Source organism: Rhea pennata, chromosome 1 (assembly GCF_028389875.1).
Source record: "Rhea pennata isolate bPtePen1 chromosome 1, bPtePen1.pri, whole genome shotgun sequence".
Classification (NCBI taxonomy): Eukaryota; Metazoa; Chordata; class Aves; order Rheiformes; family Rheidae; genus Rhea; species Rhea pennata.
Window position 1 is genome coordinate 73,669,195 of NC_084663.1, and position 18,166 is coordinate 73,687,360.

Consider the following 18,166-nt stretch of genomic DNA (forward strand, 5'->3'; position numbering starts at 1 on the left):
TATTAATAAAAGGAAGGCAACTAATTCTGGTCTTTTGGATATATGAAATGTTTTCAAAGCAGTAGTGAAGGGAAATGCAGATACCCAAATATTTATTTCTGGTGGTCTTACAAGGTCTCTTTGTATGTTTGTCTGTGATCTCTGTTGTGTTTTCTACTAGCTATGTAGCTATATCTAGCAACTATAAGTAAACATTGTAAACTATATAATAAAATATCTAATGTTTGGTAATTGCATCTTGTCCTTTTTTTTCAGGCCCAGTGCTTAATAAACGTAAGTGGAGATGCAGTCGTCTTTGTACGTGAATCTGAGTTAGAAATGTTACCAGTACAGCCTTCTACAACTGTTTCTCAACCCACAAGTTCTGGAGGAGATGTCACAACATGAAGTCAGAGTGAAGTAGTCTCTGGCAAATAAAAAGATTGTTTAAAATGTGGGAATTTTAGGTCTGCATCTTCAAAATCAGTATCGCTCCACAACATTAATGACCAAAATCAAAGACAATCGCTGAACTTTATCTTTCAACTTTAATATAATAATCAGGGCAGGGTACTGGCTGGGATGTTGTGATTCTTCTTTTATTATTACAGCCCCTTTGAAATACAGGCAGAAGATGAAACACTCATATGGAAGTATAGAGTAAAATAGTAGACAGCAAATGGAACCTTGATAGTAAATAAAAATATTATTGCATTTTTAAACTGTTCAAAAGGACCAGGATGAGCTATAATTCAGAACAGTCTCTGAATTGGCTTATTGTATTAATTAAATCTGAGATCATTAAAATAAAAAAAAGGGAAGATAATTGAGAAGCCTGTATTAGCAGCCACTGTTGAAAGAACAAGAGATTTGTGGACAGGTTAATAAAAAGTGGAATGAAGTCTGTACTTGTCTTAGATCATAGAGTTTGGAGAAGAAGAAGCACCAAAAATACCACAGTTTGAATTTCTGCACACTAAAAAAGTTTTCCAACTCTTTGTGAACTTCTGAATTTTTTTTTTTTTTTTTTTTTTGTTGTAATGCATATTTTTTTAAAAAAATGCTGGACAGTGATTCTGTATTGTAATAATCCATATGGTGTATTTTTTTTATATATATGGGTTAGGTGCTATTATTAAACAAATTCATTTCAATGTTGATAAAGTTTTTTCTTTTTTTTCTTTTTTCTTTCTTTTTTCTTTTTTTAAGATTCTGCCAAAATTGTCTTGAGGCTGATTTTTTTTAGGGCGCAGTCATCTTGAAAGGGTGACATAGAAAAGGTTCTCTGAAAGTCACTTACACAAAGGTGTAACCCAGTCTCCCTTCTATTTAGCAAATTGGAAAAGCCTGGCTAATAGGGGCCAAGGTATGTTTGTGATGTTCATTTCTGCAAGTTGTTTTTATTTTTCTGTACTGTAACTGGGAAATGAGGGTACTGCAAGGAAAGACAAAGTTTTAATTTCCAGCAAATCTTTGAAAGACATTGATAGATAAATATAAAAAAAAGACAACCATTTGATTTGAAGATGCATTCTTATTTAATTCTGACAGCATCATATATGGAACTTGAACAAATATGTAAACTTGAATGTAAATATTCTGCTTAGTGCTGAAATTAAGCAATGGCATGATTATTTGTTAGACCTAATTATTTCATTGTAAATGAGCATGAAAATAATTCTTTGCACAATAAATTTCTGTATAAAATTTCTTGCTTTTTATATGTGTAATAGTTAAATGTGTATATTGGATGCATATTAAAGATGTCCCATCCCTATTTTTTGCAGAGGAACATTTATTTTTTATAGAGTATTATGACATGCTTATTTGAAAGTCGGAAACTTTATTAATAGTCTTTATATTTAAAGTGCTTGAATTAGGCACTTTACTAATACAGTTAATTATGTTTTTATAAATTCTGTAGCTATTGTAACCAAAGCTGCCACTGATGAAATCAATTATAAGCAGTTGTAGCTCTCATTATTTGGAAGGCAATTCTTTTCTCTTTGAAGCTGATGGCAGAATATTAATAGCTTAAAGTCTTGGATCTGGCATAAGAAGTTGTTCCCAGCATAAGGATTCAGGATCACTGTATGGTCTGAAGTAGCACATTAAAGTAGCTGGTGTTGATATTTGTGGCTTCTATGAAAATAGCATTAATGCTATCTTTTCATTTCCAACTATTTTAAAAACATCCCATTTTCTTCTACTCTGTGTTTTTCATTAAACATAGCAGTTTCATCAAACATAGAAAAGCTTTCTCATCTAGAATTCTTCTCTAATTATTATTCCAGAAGGGACAAATACAAGAAAAAAAGCAGTTTTTAATGGTTATTAGTTGAGATTAAGAATTTCCTAACTGGTCAGCTAGATATGTCTGAGAGACTAAAAATGTCTAAACATAAGACAGTACCTTCATGGAATTATTTGAGAAGGTAAGCAAAATTTGCATTCCCTAAACAATTTCAGCTGCACAATTATTCGTGATAAAAAAAAGGAAATCAAATTTTATAACCCTAACTGAAACAAGGCAGGTTTCCAAATAAAAAGAAAATTTACCTGATTGCCAAAATTATTTTCAATTTAAAAAAATGGATAAAAAAAAAAAAATAAAGCATTACTAAAATTTGGGGGGTTTTTTGTGCTACTTACAGGAAGGAGAATCTGCTACTAGGGGGATAGCTCATTCTAGACAGAGCCAAGCAATGGTATTTAGTTTGTTTTGACATAGATCTGTTTTAAATTTAGAAATATGTAAGGGTTGTGTGAAAAATGGGATTAGGAAAAAGAACTCTGAGGATATTACATAGAGATGCAAGGAAAGCCATAAAAGAGATTTTGAGCCTGCTAGTTGCAGTGCAGTAGTCAGAACGGAATTCAGATGTCCTGATCTGACATCTACTTTGTCATTGGGTTAAATGATTTTGCAGCTTTGGACAGACAAAGCATTCAAGCAGGCACTGAATTCTCGTCTTGGTTTGCTAGTGAGGCAAGCATGCTGTTTGCAACTACTCTGCAGAGGAAAGAAAAAATAATGGGCAAAATGGAGAATATTCCTTTAGAGAAAGAGATGAGACAGAGTTGTTAGGTCTTCATGAGAGAGAAGACCCATTACTGGGGTGGGTAGCAAGGAATGCAGTGTCTGACATCTTGGAAGGATGTACAGAAGAGAATTTTATGGTGAGATCCTCAGTTTTGCTACAGTAGGAATTTATGACCTATTACTGGTTTTACTAGTTGTAGAGTACACAGGCTTAGTATGGTTAGGCCTTTTTTGATTGATTTCACATTAGTTGCTCTTAATCAACTTGGGGTATTTTCTAGTTGATCTCAGCTATCCTCAGAAAGCAGCTGTTCACTTCAGCCCTGAAGTGAAGGATACTTTTCTATGCCTCACTTAACTCTAAGGTGACTTGGCAGGTGGATTTTAGGTTTGCTAAATCAAGTAGGTAGTTGTTTGGCTTCAGGGTTCTTTTCTCTGTTGTTTGTTCGTTCTTTTTTGCTTGAAGATGCTTCAAAGGGACAGATCAAGCAGTGTGTATTGTTTCCCGAGTCCCCCTGATAAAGCAGAGAATGAAGGAAAAAAAAATGCAAAACGAATAGGAGCAGACATGGTGATTTGAAAGAGTAAGTGAATGAAAGATAAGAAAGACCTGCACCATGCTACAGCTGGGGGGGTCATACCTCAGAAGCTGCTTAAAGAAGCAATTGAAACCAAAGGGAAACACTGTGGAAAGCATTTCCATATTTCTTTTCAAGGGCTTCTATGTGTATCCTTCAGCCTTGGTGGACATTAATGAGCAGCTATTTTTCTTGTATTAATATGTAACCCTCTTTTAGACGCAGGAGCTAAGAAAAGGATAGCTAAAACACACTAGCTAAAATCTTAAGATGTTAATGCAGCAAACGTGTGCAAGGAGCTGTGTCCTTACAACTTAAGTTGATTCGTGTTCCTTACTGAGCTCAGAATGGCTAAAAATCATACTACCTTGTATAGGTACCAAAGGCACCTGGTTAGTTAATGACTTACCTCTTTAGTCACAATGTAATGACATATAGTTTTGACTATGGGAGAATCATGGAAATTGTTGCTGAAACAGCAGCAATAAAATGGAAGATACACTACTCTCTACCTGCAGATTTAGAATGGAACTTCCAAATTTTGAGTGACAGTATCATTTGAGATATTTGTGGGTCTAACATTGCTGCTTTATCATAGGAATTTTGTCCCCCTCTGAGAAGAGCTATTGGAGGATAGGAGCTAATGAAATCCTGTTTCCTCTTGACTCCAGGAATCAAAATGACGTGTTTCCCATTTGGGCACCTGCTTGCTCATCACTATCCTGTCATCACTGCTCTTTTCTTCAACCAAGGAAGATCTAGTCCTTTTTGCTGCAGAAGCTGCTAATGTGTTTTGAAATCCTTCTTCCAGACTGCTGAGCAGCTCATGTGCCACCTGTGAGCCTACCTGCACAGCTGCTATTCTGAAGACTATGGTGGGGATCAGGGCCTGCTTGTGTCAGCTGCCTGGCAGAACAAAGCATTTGAAGGGTTAAAGGAGAGCGATGAATAATAATGCACTGAAGCCATGATAGTACCATGATTGTAAATGTACATGATCTCAAAACGAGGTCTTCGTAGGCTTCAGTATTTCTCTTTAGTCTTCTATTTTGCTGTCTAAATTCTCGCAAGCCTCTGCTTTCTCAGGTTTTGGCTAGAGAAATTCTTTTCTACTCCTACAGTCTTCATCCCTGCAAGAATGAGAAAGAGGTCAGAGGTGTGCTGTGTATCTTTTTCCTCCAGTGGCACTCTTCAGTCACCAAAATCTGATAGAGCTTTATTGATCTCTGTGTGGGGGCTGGTCTCATGCGTGAGGAATAGTGAGTGCTGCAGCCGGGATTTCCCTATCCTAGAGAAGTTGGGCAGGAGAATGAGTTCAGGTCCTATGTTATGTGGTGGCTGGTACTTTGAAGTGAATCATGAACAAGTCCCTGTCCACAAATCAACAGGGGAGCGGGAAGGCACTGAAGATGGGTAGAGTGTGGGTAGAGGACCGAACAAGCCCTACCCCTAGCTGCAGTTCGCAAAAGTGCCGTTGACCTCCCATTCAAAACCTTCACATCAGTGTTGTGAACAAATCAAGTGGGGTTACCCTTCATTAGAAAAAAAGCATAGCAGCTTCTGTTAAAGCCACTGTTTTTCAGGAGCTGCACTGCTTCTCTCAGTAGCAGCATGTCTGTGCCAGGCTGTTCAGGTGGCTGGGCAGCATTCATGGCTTGGACAGCTGTCTCCTCCTCTGGGAAACCGTAGCAGCAGGCTGAGGAAGAGCATCTGAGGCTGAGGGAGGTGCTGCTGTTGCCGGCTGATTCTCTCTACTGTTCGCTAACCCTCACTGCTTCAGGAGACAGGTAATGCTTGCTAAGCTGGACAACCTGATATTGGAGGTGGGCACAAAGTAACTTGGAGGGAGATGTTGTTTTCAAGGTAGAATCCTAGCCCACCTGATGCTTTAGGAATGTATCCTTAGGTTTGGAATAATATCCCACTTTTTTTGTTTTTCCTTCCTCCTAGGAGCTTGTTTTCAAAGCTGGTTGAAAAGTGACTGGCTTGCTTTTCTGCCTTGTTAGTGTTCTGTTTAGGAGTTTGTTGGAAGTGAATTGTGTCATGTTTTTCTGTAGGGGCTTCAAAGAAATCAGAGCAAGTATTTCACCAGAAAAAACATAATAGGGAAATTAAAAGATGGTATTTAACAAGGAGACTAGTTTGAGTGTTGCCCTCCTTTCGCAAGAAATTGTCCATGCAATATAATCATACAGGAGCCAATTTTCTACTGTCTTGTGATTCTACTTGAGAAGAAAAAAAATCTACACTCTGATGACAACCAAAAATATTTTTGGTTGTCTAGACGCAGATTTAATTCATATAATTTGATTGAATTGTGTAATTATGATACTAATTTTCATCATCTTGCCTAAATACAAGTGCCAGAATCAGAAGACTGAATTGGCAGCCAATGAAATACCCAGAACGCACAGGAAGTATCTCAGACTAAAGTAAATTACAGGAGAAAAGAGAAATATAACCTCTGGAGAAGAAGAAATCAAATTATATACAAACTCCACTTCTGTTGCACTTTACCAGCTATGCTTATTTCCCCCCCAAAGAAACTCTCATATTATATTAGCTCTGACTCTTTAATAATGGAGAATTCAAATATTTCTGACTGTTCTCAGGCATAAAGTCCAAAAGTATTCCTTGGTTCCTAGAAAACACTACTACTGTAGTAGATAAGTGGGGGCTGAAGAAACCTGAAGGCCTGGAAGAGTCTTTAGGCTACTGAATTAGGGAAAAGAACATGGGGTCACATAGAACACAGAGAAAAGCATTTATAGATATAACAAGGAGGTGCAACAACCAAGAGCTGATATAACTTCTAAGAATAGTGAGATCTTAGCCATAAATTTTCAAAATCATCCAGGCAGGATAAAAAAGACTGGATAACTAGCATTTGTGGGATTTAGGAAACTTTCGAAATTTTCTTAGCTGTATGATGGATGAATGAGGCAGTGAAATATTTATAAAATCTATTTTCTTCTATAGCTTTCCATTTTATCAATGGGTATCACGCCGATATGTGTTACTTCTGAATGTGTATAATTGTAACACACATGAGCATACCCCTGCATGCATGTTGTTGCTGTGAGAATTCTTCTAAAGATGCAAAGACATCAGCCTGACTTCATGGTTCTTTCGCTGATAAAAAAAAATAGCTAATGTTTGACAATTATATATCAATCATGTTGAAAGGCACAACTGGATCACTTACAGAGTAGCTGAGACAGAAACATGCTGCACATGAAATCCAGATTGTGACATTTAAGGAAAACATTGCAAATTAAAGACAAGTTGGCTACAGAGATAACACAGAAGCAAATAAAACAGTCAAAACTGTGATTAAAAGTAAAGAGTGATATCGTAATATTTTATTTTTGAAATGTTTAAAACATCTCACATTTTCACTAATTCCTAGTATCCTACAAAACTGAGACAAATGAATAGATTGGTATACCATTTTATAGTCCCTGAGTGCTTATACTACACTGCAATTTAGTTTCCAGGATTGCCTGGTGCTTCTGAGAGCTATTTGTTGACAGTATCACCCCAGAAGTAATATTCCTGAAATAATGAATTGAATTGGATCAACCTTGTTAGGGCACAGCTGTAAATATATTAAATGCTGAATTTCTCACTGTGTTCTTCAAAGTTATGAGTTGGGAGAAAGAAAATCTTCACATAGGACCTAACAGACACATTGAAAATCAATTTAAACTCTACAAACTTCTCAATTATTTTTTCCAATCCATAAAATATGTTTCTGTTCCTTATGAAATTAGGTAATATGCTTGGTAGAGTCTGGTCCACAGGAGCCATGTTTCATTAGAGGGGGTTGATGGGTAGTCAGTTCAGAAGTCTTGCTGAATTTTTCTGGGTTTAATGTATTCTTCTTACAGTTTTGGAATGGTATTTTAGAGGTATTATGAATCATCTGAGTTGTAGGTAATTAGCCCCTCTGGACATCTGACTCTCAAGGATGGCTCAGGTTGTGTTATCATCAAATGAGCCACTGAAATTAGAGACATGTTGGCAAATTTTTGAATTGTTCACTCAAAAATGTAGTCTCACTGAGCAGATAATGACAAGTGTACACCCAAGTGTATCAAGGCTTTTGACACTGTCTCCCATAACATCCTCCTAGACAAGCTCAGGAAGTGTGGGTTAGATGAGGGGACAGTGAGGTGGATTGAGAACTGGCTGAAAGGCAGAGCTTGGAGGGTCATCATCGGTGGCGCGGAGTCTAGTTGGAGGCCTGAGGCTAGTGGAGTTCCCCAGGGCTCAGTTCTGGGTCCCATCCTGTTCAACTAATTCATCAATGACTTGGTTGAAGGGACAGAGTGCCTCCTCAGCAAGTTTGCTGATGCTACCAAGCTGGGAGGAGCAGCTGACACAGCTGAGGGCTGTGCTGCCATTCAGAGAGACGTGGACAGGCTGGAGAGCTGGGCAGAGAGGAACCTCATGAGGTTCAACAAGGGCAAGGGCAGAGTCCTGCACCTAGGGACCCTAAATAACCTTAGGCAGCAGTACTAGCTGGGGGCTGACCTGCTGGAGGGCAGCTCTGCAGAGAAAGACCTGGGAGTGCTGGCGGACGACAAGTTGACCATGAGCCAGCAATGTGCCCTTGTGGCCACGAAAGCCAATGGTCTCCTGGGCTGGATTAGGAAGAGTGTTGGCAGCAGGTGGAGGGAGGTGATCCTGCCCCTCTACTCAGCCCTGCTGAGGCCTCATCTCAAGTACTGCGTCCAGTTCTGGGCTCCCCAGTACAAGAGAGACATGAAGCTACTGGAGAGAGTCCGGCATAGGGCTACGAAGATGATCAGAGGGCTGGAGCATCTGCCCTATGAGGAATGGCTGCGAGAGCTGGGCCTCTTTAGCCTGGGGAAGAGAAGACTGAGGGGGGATCTTGTCAATGTGTAGAAGTACCTGAAGGGAGGGTGTCAAGGGGACGGGGACAAACTCTTTTCAGTTGTCCCGTGTGACAGGACAAGAGGCAATGGGCAGAAATTGAAGCACAGGAAGTTCCGCCTGAGTCTGAGGGGGAATTTCTTCCCTGTGAGAGTGACAGAGCACTGGACCAGGTTGCCCAGAGAGGTTGTGGGGTCTCCTTCCCTGGAGATATTCAGAACCTGCCTAGATACAACCCTGTCTAGCATGCTCTAGGTGACCCTGCTTGAGCAGGGAGGTTGGACTAGATGATCTCCAGAGGTCCCTTCCAACCTTACTGATTCTATGATCTGTTTCCCTAACCTATGTCATGCAGAAAGATAAATAATTCCTGTAGTAATCTAGATTAACATGGTATCCAAGACAATAGCAAAGCCTACAGTTAAATCTTAGGACTGAAATTTTGCCAGACTGTAACCTTCATCCTTGTTCCAAACCTAGCCATCATAAAGAATCCAATCACAATGATTACAGCATCCTGTATTAGACCAGTTTTGTGCTGATGTTAAATGGTTTTGAAGCGCTACTTAGCTGTTCATACACATTCATTTCCTGTTCATCCTGCAAGAATTGACTTATCTTTATTAAATCCCAAATGTATAAAAACAAAACTCCCAACTTTCCATCGGAGAAATTATCTGCTTACTCAGCATTTATGGATTTTGAAAGTGTATAGAGGAAAAATATGCAGACTTTGCAAGATGTCTGACATTTATAATTACTGTAACTGCAAAACACAGCATATAATTTGTTCCAGTAACACATCTAAGCAGCAGTAAAGTGTGTGCCTCTCCTTAAGGTTTCAGCTGTGGGAAGTATTTTGACAGTTGTATCCATAGTATGAAACTATATGTGGGTAGAGTTATATTTTTCTTTTTGCTGCAGAAGAGAGGTTTTCAAATTTGTCACAAATTTCTGGTGCTTGAGTACCTTTTCCTATGAAAAAACTTTTCTGTTGCTCTCTTTTTTTTAGATAGAAGATGTTTGCTATCTGGAGTTGTATGCAGCAGTACCACCCTCTGGAAATAGCTACACTACCATTAGTGGGATATCATAGTGCTGATCACTGCTTATTTTAACAAATCTATGACAACTGGAACCATAAGATAAAATTCTTCTTTCAGCCTGCGTACCACTTCAATCAGTAAGCCCCTTTTGGTGGCTCGTACCTCTAAGCACTGAGCTTATCTTGGGCCTGTTCAAGGACAGGTTCACCAATCCTGCATAGCATTTCCTGTGTTGGCTGTTATAAATCACAGACACTGGAACTGGGACCTCTCCCTAGCAGTTGATAATGTAATAAAACCTCTCTGACATATTCACCTTTTTTGTCTTGTCTGGGAACAGGAAGTATGTGATGATCCGTACCCACAGCCAGTACAGATACCATCAAAATCACCACCAAATAGCTACTATAAAAATTATGAGAGCTCCTGGTTATTTTATACTCACAACCAAGTAACAGGACACAAATCTAAACTCTGTTCAAACTAAGATGAAGCTGAAGACAAATATTTAGAGACACCAGCACTGGCTTAACAAACTCTATCTTTAAAACTTATCTTCTATCTTGCAGACCATGGGAGCTTCTTTGTTTCCACACTTCGCTTACTTGGAATCACAGGCTCTTTCACTTTTACACCCACAGACTCGAGGCAACTACTGTTTACGGATTGAGAGAGAATGTTTTCATTTCCATTTCCTTCTTTGGAAGGGTACAGTTCTAGAAAGGAAGCTCCTTTATTTATTTTTTTTTTTTCAGTCTGTGGTTATAATAATTATAAATAGTAGGTTACACAGAATTTAGAGCTTTGTGGTGGCCTGACATCAAAAGCCTTAGTGGTTTCATATGGCTTGGTTAAGTGGCCTAAATTTCAATGCTTTTCCAAACACTAGTATATTGGGAATCAGACTTCCTCATGGTATGTGAGCAATTGTGTCTACCTCAGCTGCAACAAAGGAACACAGAGAAGAATGAAAATGAAAATTGGGTTACTTAACCTTATCAGTCAAATTTATCTTTCTGTGATATTTTTCTAAGCTATTTAAGATAAGTATTAATACACAGACATCTTGGGTAGTCACCTTCATTCCTTTTTATGCCTTAAATTGAGTATAGTAGTTAGGGGAAAGGACTAGTTAGTATCTGTTTGTGGAACAGATTTTATGCAGGAACATATGGAACTTCACAGTGTGGCATTTGCAGGCGCTTTTCAGAAATATGAGGTCCATTTGAACCTTCAAGTCTACAGAAAACATCTTATGATGCAGATGAGGACTTAATTTATTTTAAGATTTATTTTTTTGAATGACACTCAATAAGGAGTTATCTGGATTGTTTGGGATTTGGGTTTTTTTACATACCTAACTATATTTGGGCTCTTCCAACTCAGCAGAGATCATATTAACAATGGTACAACTGCGCTTGTTATCTTGGTGTAAGGGGACACACTAACAGATGCCCGTTTAATTCCAGGTCAAAGATTTTGCTCTTTGCTTCAGTTCTGGTCCAACTGTTTATTATTCTCTCTGAGCCCAAACAATGATTCTTTGTGCAGCAATGATAAAATGTAAGTTAAATTGTCTGATGTCACATCTCCTATAAGTAAATACTAGGTTGAAAAGTATGTTTTATCTGCAAAAAGGGTTTGCTGATTTTTATGTTCCCAGCCAACTTATGTTATCTATTAGACTCTAGACCACCATCTGCTTGAATTAATGACTTGTAAAACTTGCCTTCTAGATGACAGACATCACAGAGTAATACTTTGTAAAACAAAGTAATCTATCTATCATCTCCTCTGTTTCTTCTCACAGGAGGAAACTGTTCTTACCTTGTGTTTAAAATGTTACGCAGAACAAACCTTGCAACAGAATAAAATATGGTTCTTATTTTTTTTTTAAGGGAGTCACATTGACTAGGTAACTTGAGAAAAATAAATTAGGCAGAGTTTCAGAATTAAGGATGGCTGTATTAAGGATGGCTGATAAGAATCTATATAACCTGGATAGCACTAGGGGAATCACATTATTAATTGACAATTGTGAAAGAACTACTACAATCTGAGGCTGCTAAATACAGCCGAAGCTCAGAAAAGCAATGTGCAGGTTACACTAGTGATGGCTCCAAAGTTCATGTTTGCTAGGGCTTTTAGTGATGAGTGTTGACATTCTCTGTGGACAATAATGCAGATCTCCTCTGTTTTGCCTCAGAAACTTTCATCTTCTAGCCTTCTGTTTTCTTTTAGCTGTGCTTTGTGTTGTCACTCAGCACAGAGAATAATACTTTAATTTATCTTAACTTCATCTCTGTTCTTTGATGGACAATCTCTGTGCCAAGCTTTGCTCTCATTTTGATTATATATGTGAAGAAATAAAACAAATTATCTTCACCATTTGTTCCTTAACAGAACTTTGAATTGTCTGGATCAAGATGAAGTGATACTGCATAACTTTAGAGGCCCCCAAAATATCCATAAAAATCCTTCAGTAATTCTCTAGTAATAGCTGTCAGGGAATACAGGAGTTTCAAGTAATAAACAAAGCTGTCTCCATTAGGTATGTCCCACTGCACCGGGCTTCAAGAAGCCTCTGTTACAAATCTAGCCCAGTCATCAGCCAGATCAGGCCTCTGCCTCTGTTTACCACATTAAATGGAGATAATGGCAATGATAACTTTATTTTTTGGGAAAAAAAACTACTTAAAAAATGCTAGAGAAGTATTGGTTCATCAGTAATGTATATAAAAGCTACTGTATGCATACTGTTCCTATACACAAGTATGTTTCAATTAATATAACTGGAAAACTACTCTGAGGACAGCATGTAAAGTTTGCCCTAAATGAATGGGCAAATGGAAGACTTCACTAATGGAAATTTTACATACAACCCTAACTCAGCATAGAACCCTAGCAGTTTCTGCACTCTTTCTGTACCTGAAGTCTCATCTAGCCAGGCTATTTAATTTTCTGATACTTTGTCCTTTTCTCCATTTTAAGTCAGATTTTCATTTGTCCCTGCAAACTGGATCTGGCTTTACCCATGATCCTGTGCATTAGAGGTCAACAGAGTCTGCTTGGAGTCCAGGTGCCTGCCAGAGGAAGCCACAAACAGTGAGAGCAGCTGTGAGGCTTCCTCTTGGATATTCAGGCTATCTAGGCTTTGAGCGTTGCAACTGAAACTGATACTGCTGAAATTTCTCTTTAAGCACATTTCTGCATCATCCTGTTTTTCCCTTAGAGATAGAAAATAAAACAAATCGTGTAATCTAGACCTATTGTTAATTCTCAGCTGGTCTCAGAAGCAGTGAAGGACTTCTGATGCTTCACACAACTTCATGTTTCTTCCTAATGATAGCTAAGGATCATTTGTTACAGGAAAAAAAGAAACAGCAGCAGTATCAATGTGCTTCTTCCTTCCCTCTGCTTTTCTTCCGTATGCTTCATCCTAGTCTAGAGGGATTACTTCTTGCAAGATGAAATCTATTATGCCCCTCTCTGTATCAGACATGACCTTCTCATGAACAGGCGTTCTTAAACAATGCTAAATTATGAATGACAGCTTCCTGACAGCAACTGCACAGATCGAAATTTCAGCAAATGTCAGACATGAGGTCAGAATCCATCTGAGTCCCAAAGGAAAAGGAACTCCACTAGTAAGGTAAACGCCTACTTGCTTACGAGATCTGCTTGAAATCTCTGTGCACATGTCTGCGCATTTGTGTATGCTGTGCCATTGTTATTTTATGCATGTTTTATTTCTGTTTTAAATAGTATATAATGAAACAGGGCCCCTCCAGCCATAATCCTTTTGGTGTTACAGTCCTAATGCAAAATTAGCACTAATCCAGCAAGCCCCTATTCTTTGGTGTAGTCCTGGTCGTTATGACTAACCCCTTAACTTCAGTGCAGATTGCTTTGACTAGTAAGGACAATTCCTACGTTAGTACAGGAGTTCAGGTTCACCACAGCATGCTCATAGTTTTCCCTGTGGGAGGATTGAGAGAGGCTGCTGAACACATCTAGCTCCAGTGATGTGTGCATCATAACTCTCTTCCTCTACACCTTTATAGCTACTGTTTGTAATAAATCTCTTAATTTCGAGGAGGTATACTTTATAATGGTTCTCCTAGGCTCTGATGTTTTTCAGTAATAAATGATGCAGTTGTTTAGGCTAGTAACTGATTTCTTTCCCTTTGTTACAATAGGTCACATCTATTGGACTCAGTTATACCTAAGGTCAAACACTTTAAGGATTATATTAAACTTACTGTGCTTTATGGATGTATACACTACTAATGGTGAAAACTATACCAGCTGTGGGAATAATTACTGTGAAAGGAAGATTTGGATCTCTACTGTGAATGGATATATGCTGTTTTGGAAAGCGAGTTTTCTGCAGTGCACACGGCAGGAAGTCCACCTTCCACCACTCCGTGCTTCTTTATCTTCACTTCACTGGTGGTCCTGCCCATCCATGTCTTTTATAGGCACTTTTGCATATACTAAGATCTGTTAAAGAGGTATTATGAAGCCAGTGCTGCAAAAAAGAAGTCTTGTCTTTATAGCCCTCCTAGTGATGCTGCAATGATGTAAAGCAATGATGGCAAAGTTGTTAAAAATTGTCTGTTTTGCTCTTTTATCAGAAAAACTTCTTTCAATGCAAAACCTAAAAGCAAAGTGTTTGTCATCAATGGCTGGATACATTCCATGTTACCTATGCACGCATCTTTTTACTTGTTATTGGGTAATGTGCAGTTGTGTAATGTGTGTAATGTATGGTAATATTTCGATAACAGAAATCCAGAGTGATGACACCATGCAAAAGCTAATTTAAAATATCTAATACAGATGAGGATTTCTGAACATTTTGCTGTTGCACATTTGGCCAAAACACAAATGAACACAGACTATTTATTGCAGTTAGGAATAAGGGCTGCCATTATACACGAAATACCAACTGTAACCCTTCTCCCTAAAAAAACAAATCCAAGCTTCACATATACTCTGCTACTGGAGCGCAAAATACTCATAAAATTGAGGGCACAGTATAAAGCAAGTTATTTTAGTCAGATGGTGACTGAGCGCAATCAGAATGACAGCATTTTCATAACTGAAAGGATGTTACAGCGTAAAAGATGATTCCAATGTAACTGCTCTGCTAAAATCTGCAGAGCAGAAAATGAGTGGGATGTTGAAGTGATGAGGGAAAGTACCATTATTATAGAAGATAAGAGAGGGCCGAAATGAAGCATAGGCTAAGTACCAAAAGATGTATGTAGGAGTACAAGATCCTATAAACAAAAGCAGACAACAATTGGATTTTCTAAAAGATGCAGCTCTGTTCTTCACATGTGCTTTGGGTTGGAGGTAAGGGAAAGAGGAGGTGCTATTCTATAACCCTAGAAAAAGGTCTTTGCACTGCCACTCTACCTGAGAAAGCAGTACTGAGGAGATCAGAACAAAGTAACTGAGTAGAGTATCAGCTCCACCCTCAGGGGCAGACAGGGAAATGCAAAGCTCACAGACAGGCATATAGACAGCTCAAGTATCTATACACATGATGAATGAAAAAAAACTTTGTATGAATGTACATGTAGTTTGTATGGTTGTGGCAAACAAACAGGCAACGGAAAACTGGAGAAAAGGTCTAGTGTGACATTTACAGTGAGTCCAGAAAAATCATACCACTATGCTTTCCGATGAGTGGATAATAACATTATTTCTTTTGGTTGTCTGAAATTCTTTTTGTTCAGTATTCTCATTCCTTGCTTTTCTCTGTGCTTCTTTTTACAGGCATCTCTCAATAACAATTTTTTTGCTGAAGTAGGGCTGCATATGAACCATGTCCAAAATAGTCAGCCTTTCTGGTTATGGATCCTACTTGGGACTAAAATAACAGAGGTGAGAAGTTTCAATAAAATAGAGGGCAACAGATATGTCTCATAGCTGAACTTCAATGTTCAGTGACCTTCAATGATTTAAAGATATTTTTGGCTTGTTGATCACTACATCTTATCAATGATTGCAAGTCATTGAAGTACTTAAGGCCATTTGCTTAAAAGCAAGAGTTACGTTTAGCAGTTGATTCTTACCTTCAGTTTATTCTCCACCTGCAACTCTTATCTTCAACATAAATCCCTGGTGCACTTCTCTTTGGGGCTTACTGACAGAGGGGAAGAAAATAGACTGAAAATACTGGGTAGAAATAGATTTGACTATAAGAGCAAAAGATTTGAGTTTGTGCTGGCATATCTGATATTCCCACCTGTATAAGAGCAGAATGAAGCCAGATATTTTCAGTTCTCCATTACACGTGTGCAGCAACATCAGCTCTGCCTCATCTCTACGTTGATCCATCTGGCTCCTTGCAGGCAGAAAATGGTGATGGAGTTACAGCCATTGCACTAGACAGGCCATGGATTGTTATAAATTCAGTGAACAGCCTGGGGGCTTGATGCTGAAATATATTCAAAAAAAAAAAAAAAAGAGGAAAAGAGGAAAGACTTAGGAATATCTTATTGATTTACAAGGAAAAAAAAAGAAGAAGAAAAATCTTGTGTCTTGGTGCACAAGATCAAAAATCCTGCATTCAGCCAATAACCCCTCCCTATATAATGTAGGGAGGGATACATTTCTGAAGAAATTAAGAAATAATTTCATCAGTTTTATTTCTACTTCCTTTACCTTAATCATTTTGGATAAAGACTAACAGTCATTTCTCCTTCTCTTTGTTCTTTTTTCTCTTTCCTTTTTTCCCAAGTAACACAGGGACTCTGATTTGTCTCTGTTCTCAGCTAGAGGTGAGCTGAGTGGCAGAATTTAATTTGAAATACAGTTCTGCACAATTTAATAATTTTTACTTTTTATGAGTCTTAGCTAACTACATTTTGAAATACTCTCTCTAGAGATTGAATAGTTTCAATTTGTTTTAAATAGAGGTGACTGAATAAGTTCTGTTTTATTTTACTGTTGGTAAATAGCTTTCTCACCAAAAGTAAATGTTTGCTTGGAAGGATGAAAATATTTATTCTGCTTCAAAATACTTTCTGTCTGAGGTTGGCCAAAATTCACTACTCAATTTCTTTTCCAATTTTGTCATTAGAAAACAGCTCTAATGCTCTAGACAGCTCTAGTGTGTGAAGTAAGAATGAAAATGGTATTTTTTATGCAATTATATATCACATTTTTTATTCATTAGACATCATCTTGCTAATACTCTTTTTGTCAGAGTGTATTTTTACATGGCAATTACATGGCAACGGAGAATATTTTTCCTTCTCTCAAGCACTGAAAGTGCACTGAGGTTTCAAGCTTATATTTTAATGAAAACGAAGTGTCATCTGTTTGGGATCTCTAGCTGAAAATGCTGTAAAGATAGCAAGCTATTATTTAAGATTATTTTATTGCTCCCTTACGGTCAGGACATATTAAACTGGTTCCTTCTTGTTTTCCTTCCTTCACCCACAACTTATTTCCAAACTTCACTCATCAATAATCCAGGGGAAATTCTAGATATTCAGAGAAAGAACCCTAGAATTTGGGGTGGTTAAGGTCCAAGTTGTTTAACTGAATAACTGCTACGGCAAGAATGTTAAACCACAGATTTTTCGTTTGCTGTCCTTTGCTAGGCAGCTAAGTATTGACTTCTATCGCTGTATTTCAGATGATTTTAGCAGACCGGTGAGGCAGTACTTCCCTCCCCATTAGACGGCACTGAAGACACTTCACTAAAAGATGGATTGTGCTAACATACCTTTATTTAGGCAGAGGCTGCCTCCCCATTAGATGGCAGAGTAGGCACTTCACTAAAAGATGTATTGTGCTACCATATCTCATATCTCTTTTCCTTGAAATGCTTCCCTGCTGCCTCGGTTTTCACAAGTTTGAAGTGCTCAAACCTGTCCCTCGGCGGCCGCGCAACCCTGACAGTACCCCAAGTACCAACTCGCCGTGTGCGCGTGAAACTCAAGGTCGCCGGCCGCTAACCCATACCGAAATCACACCGGGGCTACGCGGGAATCCGCAGTATTCCCGCTGCTCCCTCCTCAGCTCCTGCCGGGGCCGCCGCCGCCGCCTCGCAGGCGGGAAAATGGCCGCCAGGGCGTGCTGCGGAGCCGCGAGGGGCCGGGCCGCGGCCGGGCACCCCCTGGCGGCAGGGGCGTAGAGCGGGGCAGCCGTTTGCCGCCACCGCCCCGCTGAGGGCGGGCGGGCGCGAGCGGCCGCGGCCGTTGGGGCGGGGGCCGCGGCGGCCGTTACCGGGCGCGAGGCGGCCCCCACGGGGCGGGATGGAAATTTACAGGGGCTGGCGGCGGCGGCGCGGTGCGAGGGGGAGGCGGGGAGGGGAGGGGAGGGGAGGGGAGGGAGCGGCGGAGCATCGTGCGGCGGGGAACGCGAGGGACCAAATGCCTGTGCGGACGGGAGGCGGCCGCCACCGCCGCGAGGGGAGGCAGTCGCGGCGCGGCCAGCGGAGGAAACCTGACGCGGCCGCGCTGCCGCCGCGGCCGCGCGGGGCCCGGCTCTCCCCCGGCCAGGTGGGCTGCGATGGCAGCAGCCCGCGGGCGCCAGCCGCGCCGCCGCGCTTAGTGCGCGGGAGCGGCGGCGGGGCGGGGCGGCGGGGGTCGGTGCCC

The 18,166-nt window shown here is 39.8% G+C and overlaps 1 protein-coding gene across 10 annotated transcripts in view; it reads left to right on the top strand.

Moving 5' to 3' along the window:
- The window catches only part of C2CD5 (C2 calcium dependent domain containing 5), a 74,951-nt gene extending 73,289 nt beyond the window's left edge, over positions 1–1,662 (top strand). For all 10 annotated transcript variants that reach the window (XM_062591669.1, XM_062591676.1, XM_062591692.1 and 7 more), the window contains one exon: positions 256–1,662. In XM_062591669.1, the coding sequence (XP_062447653.1) occupies positions 256–387 (132 nt within the window). In that variant the 3' untranslated portion in view covers positions 388–1,662. The remainder of the gene's footprint in view (positions 1–255) is intronic.
- The last annotated feature ends 16,504 nt before the right edge of the window (positions 1,663–18,166 follow it).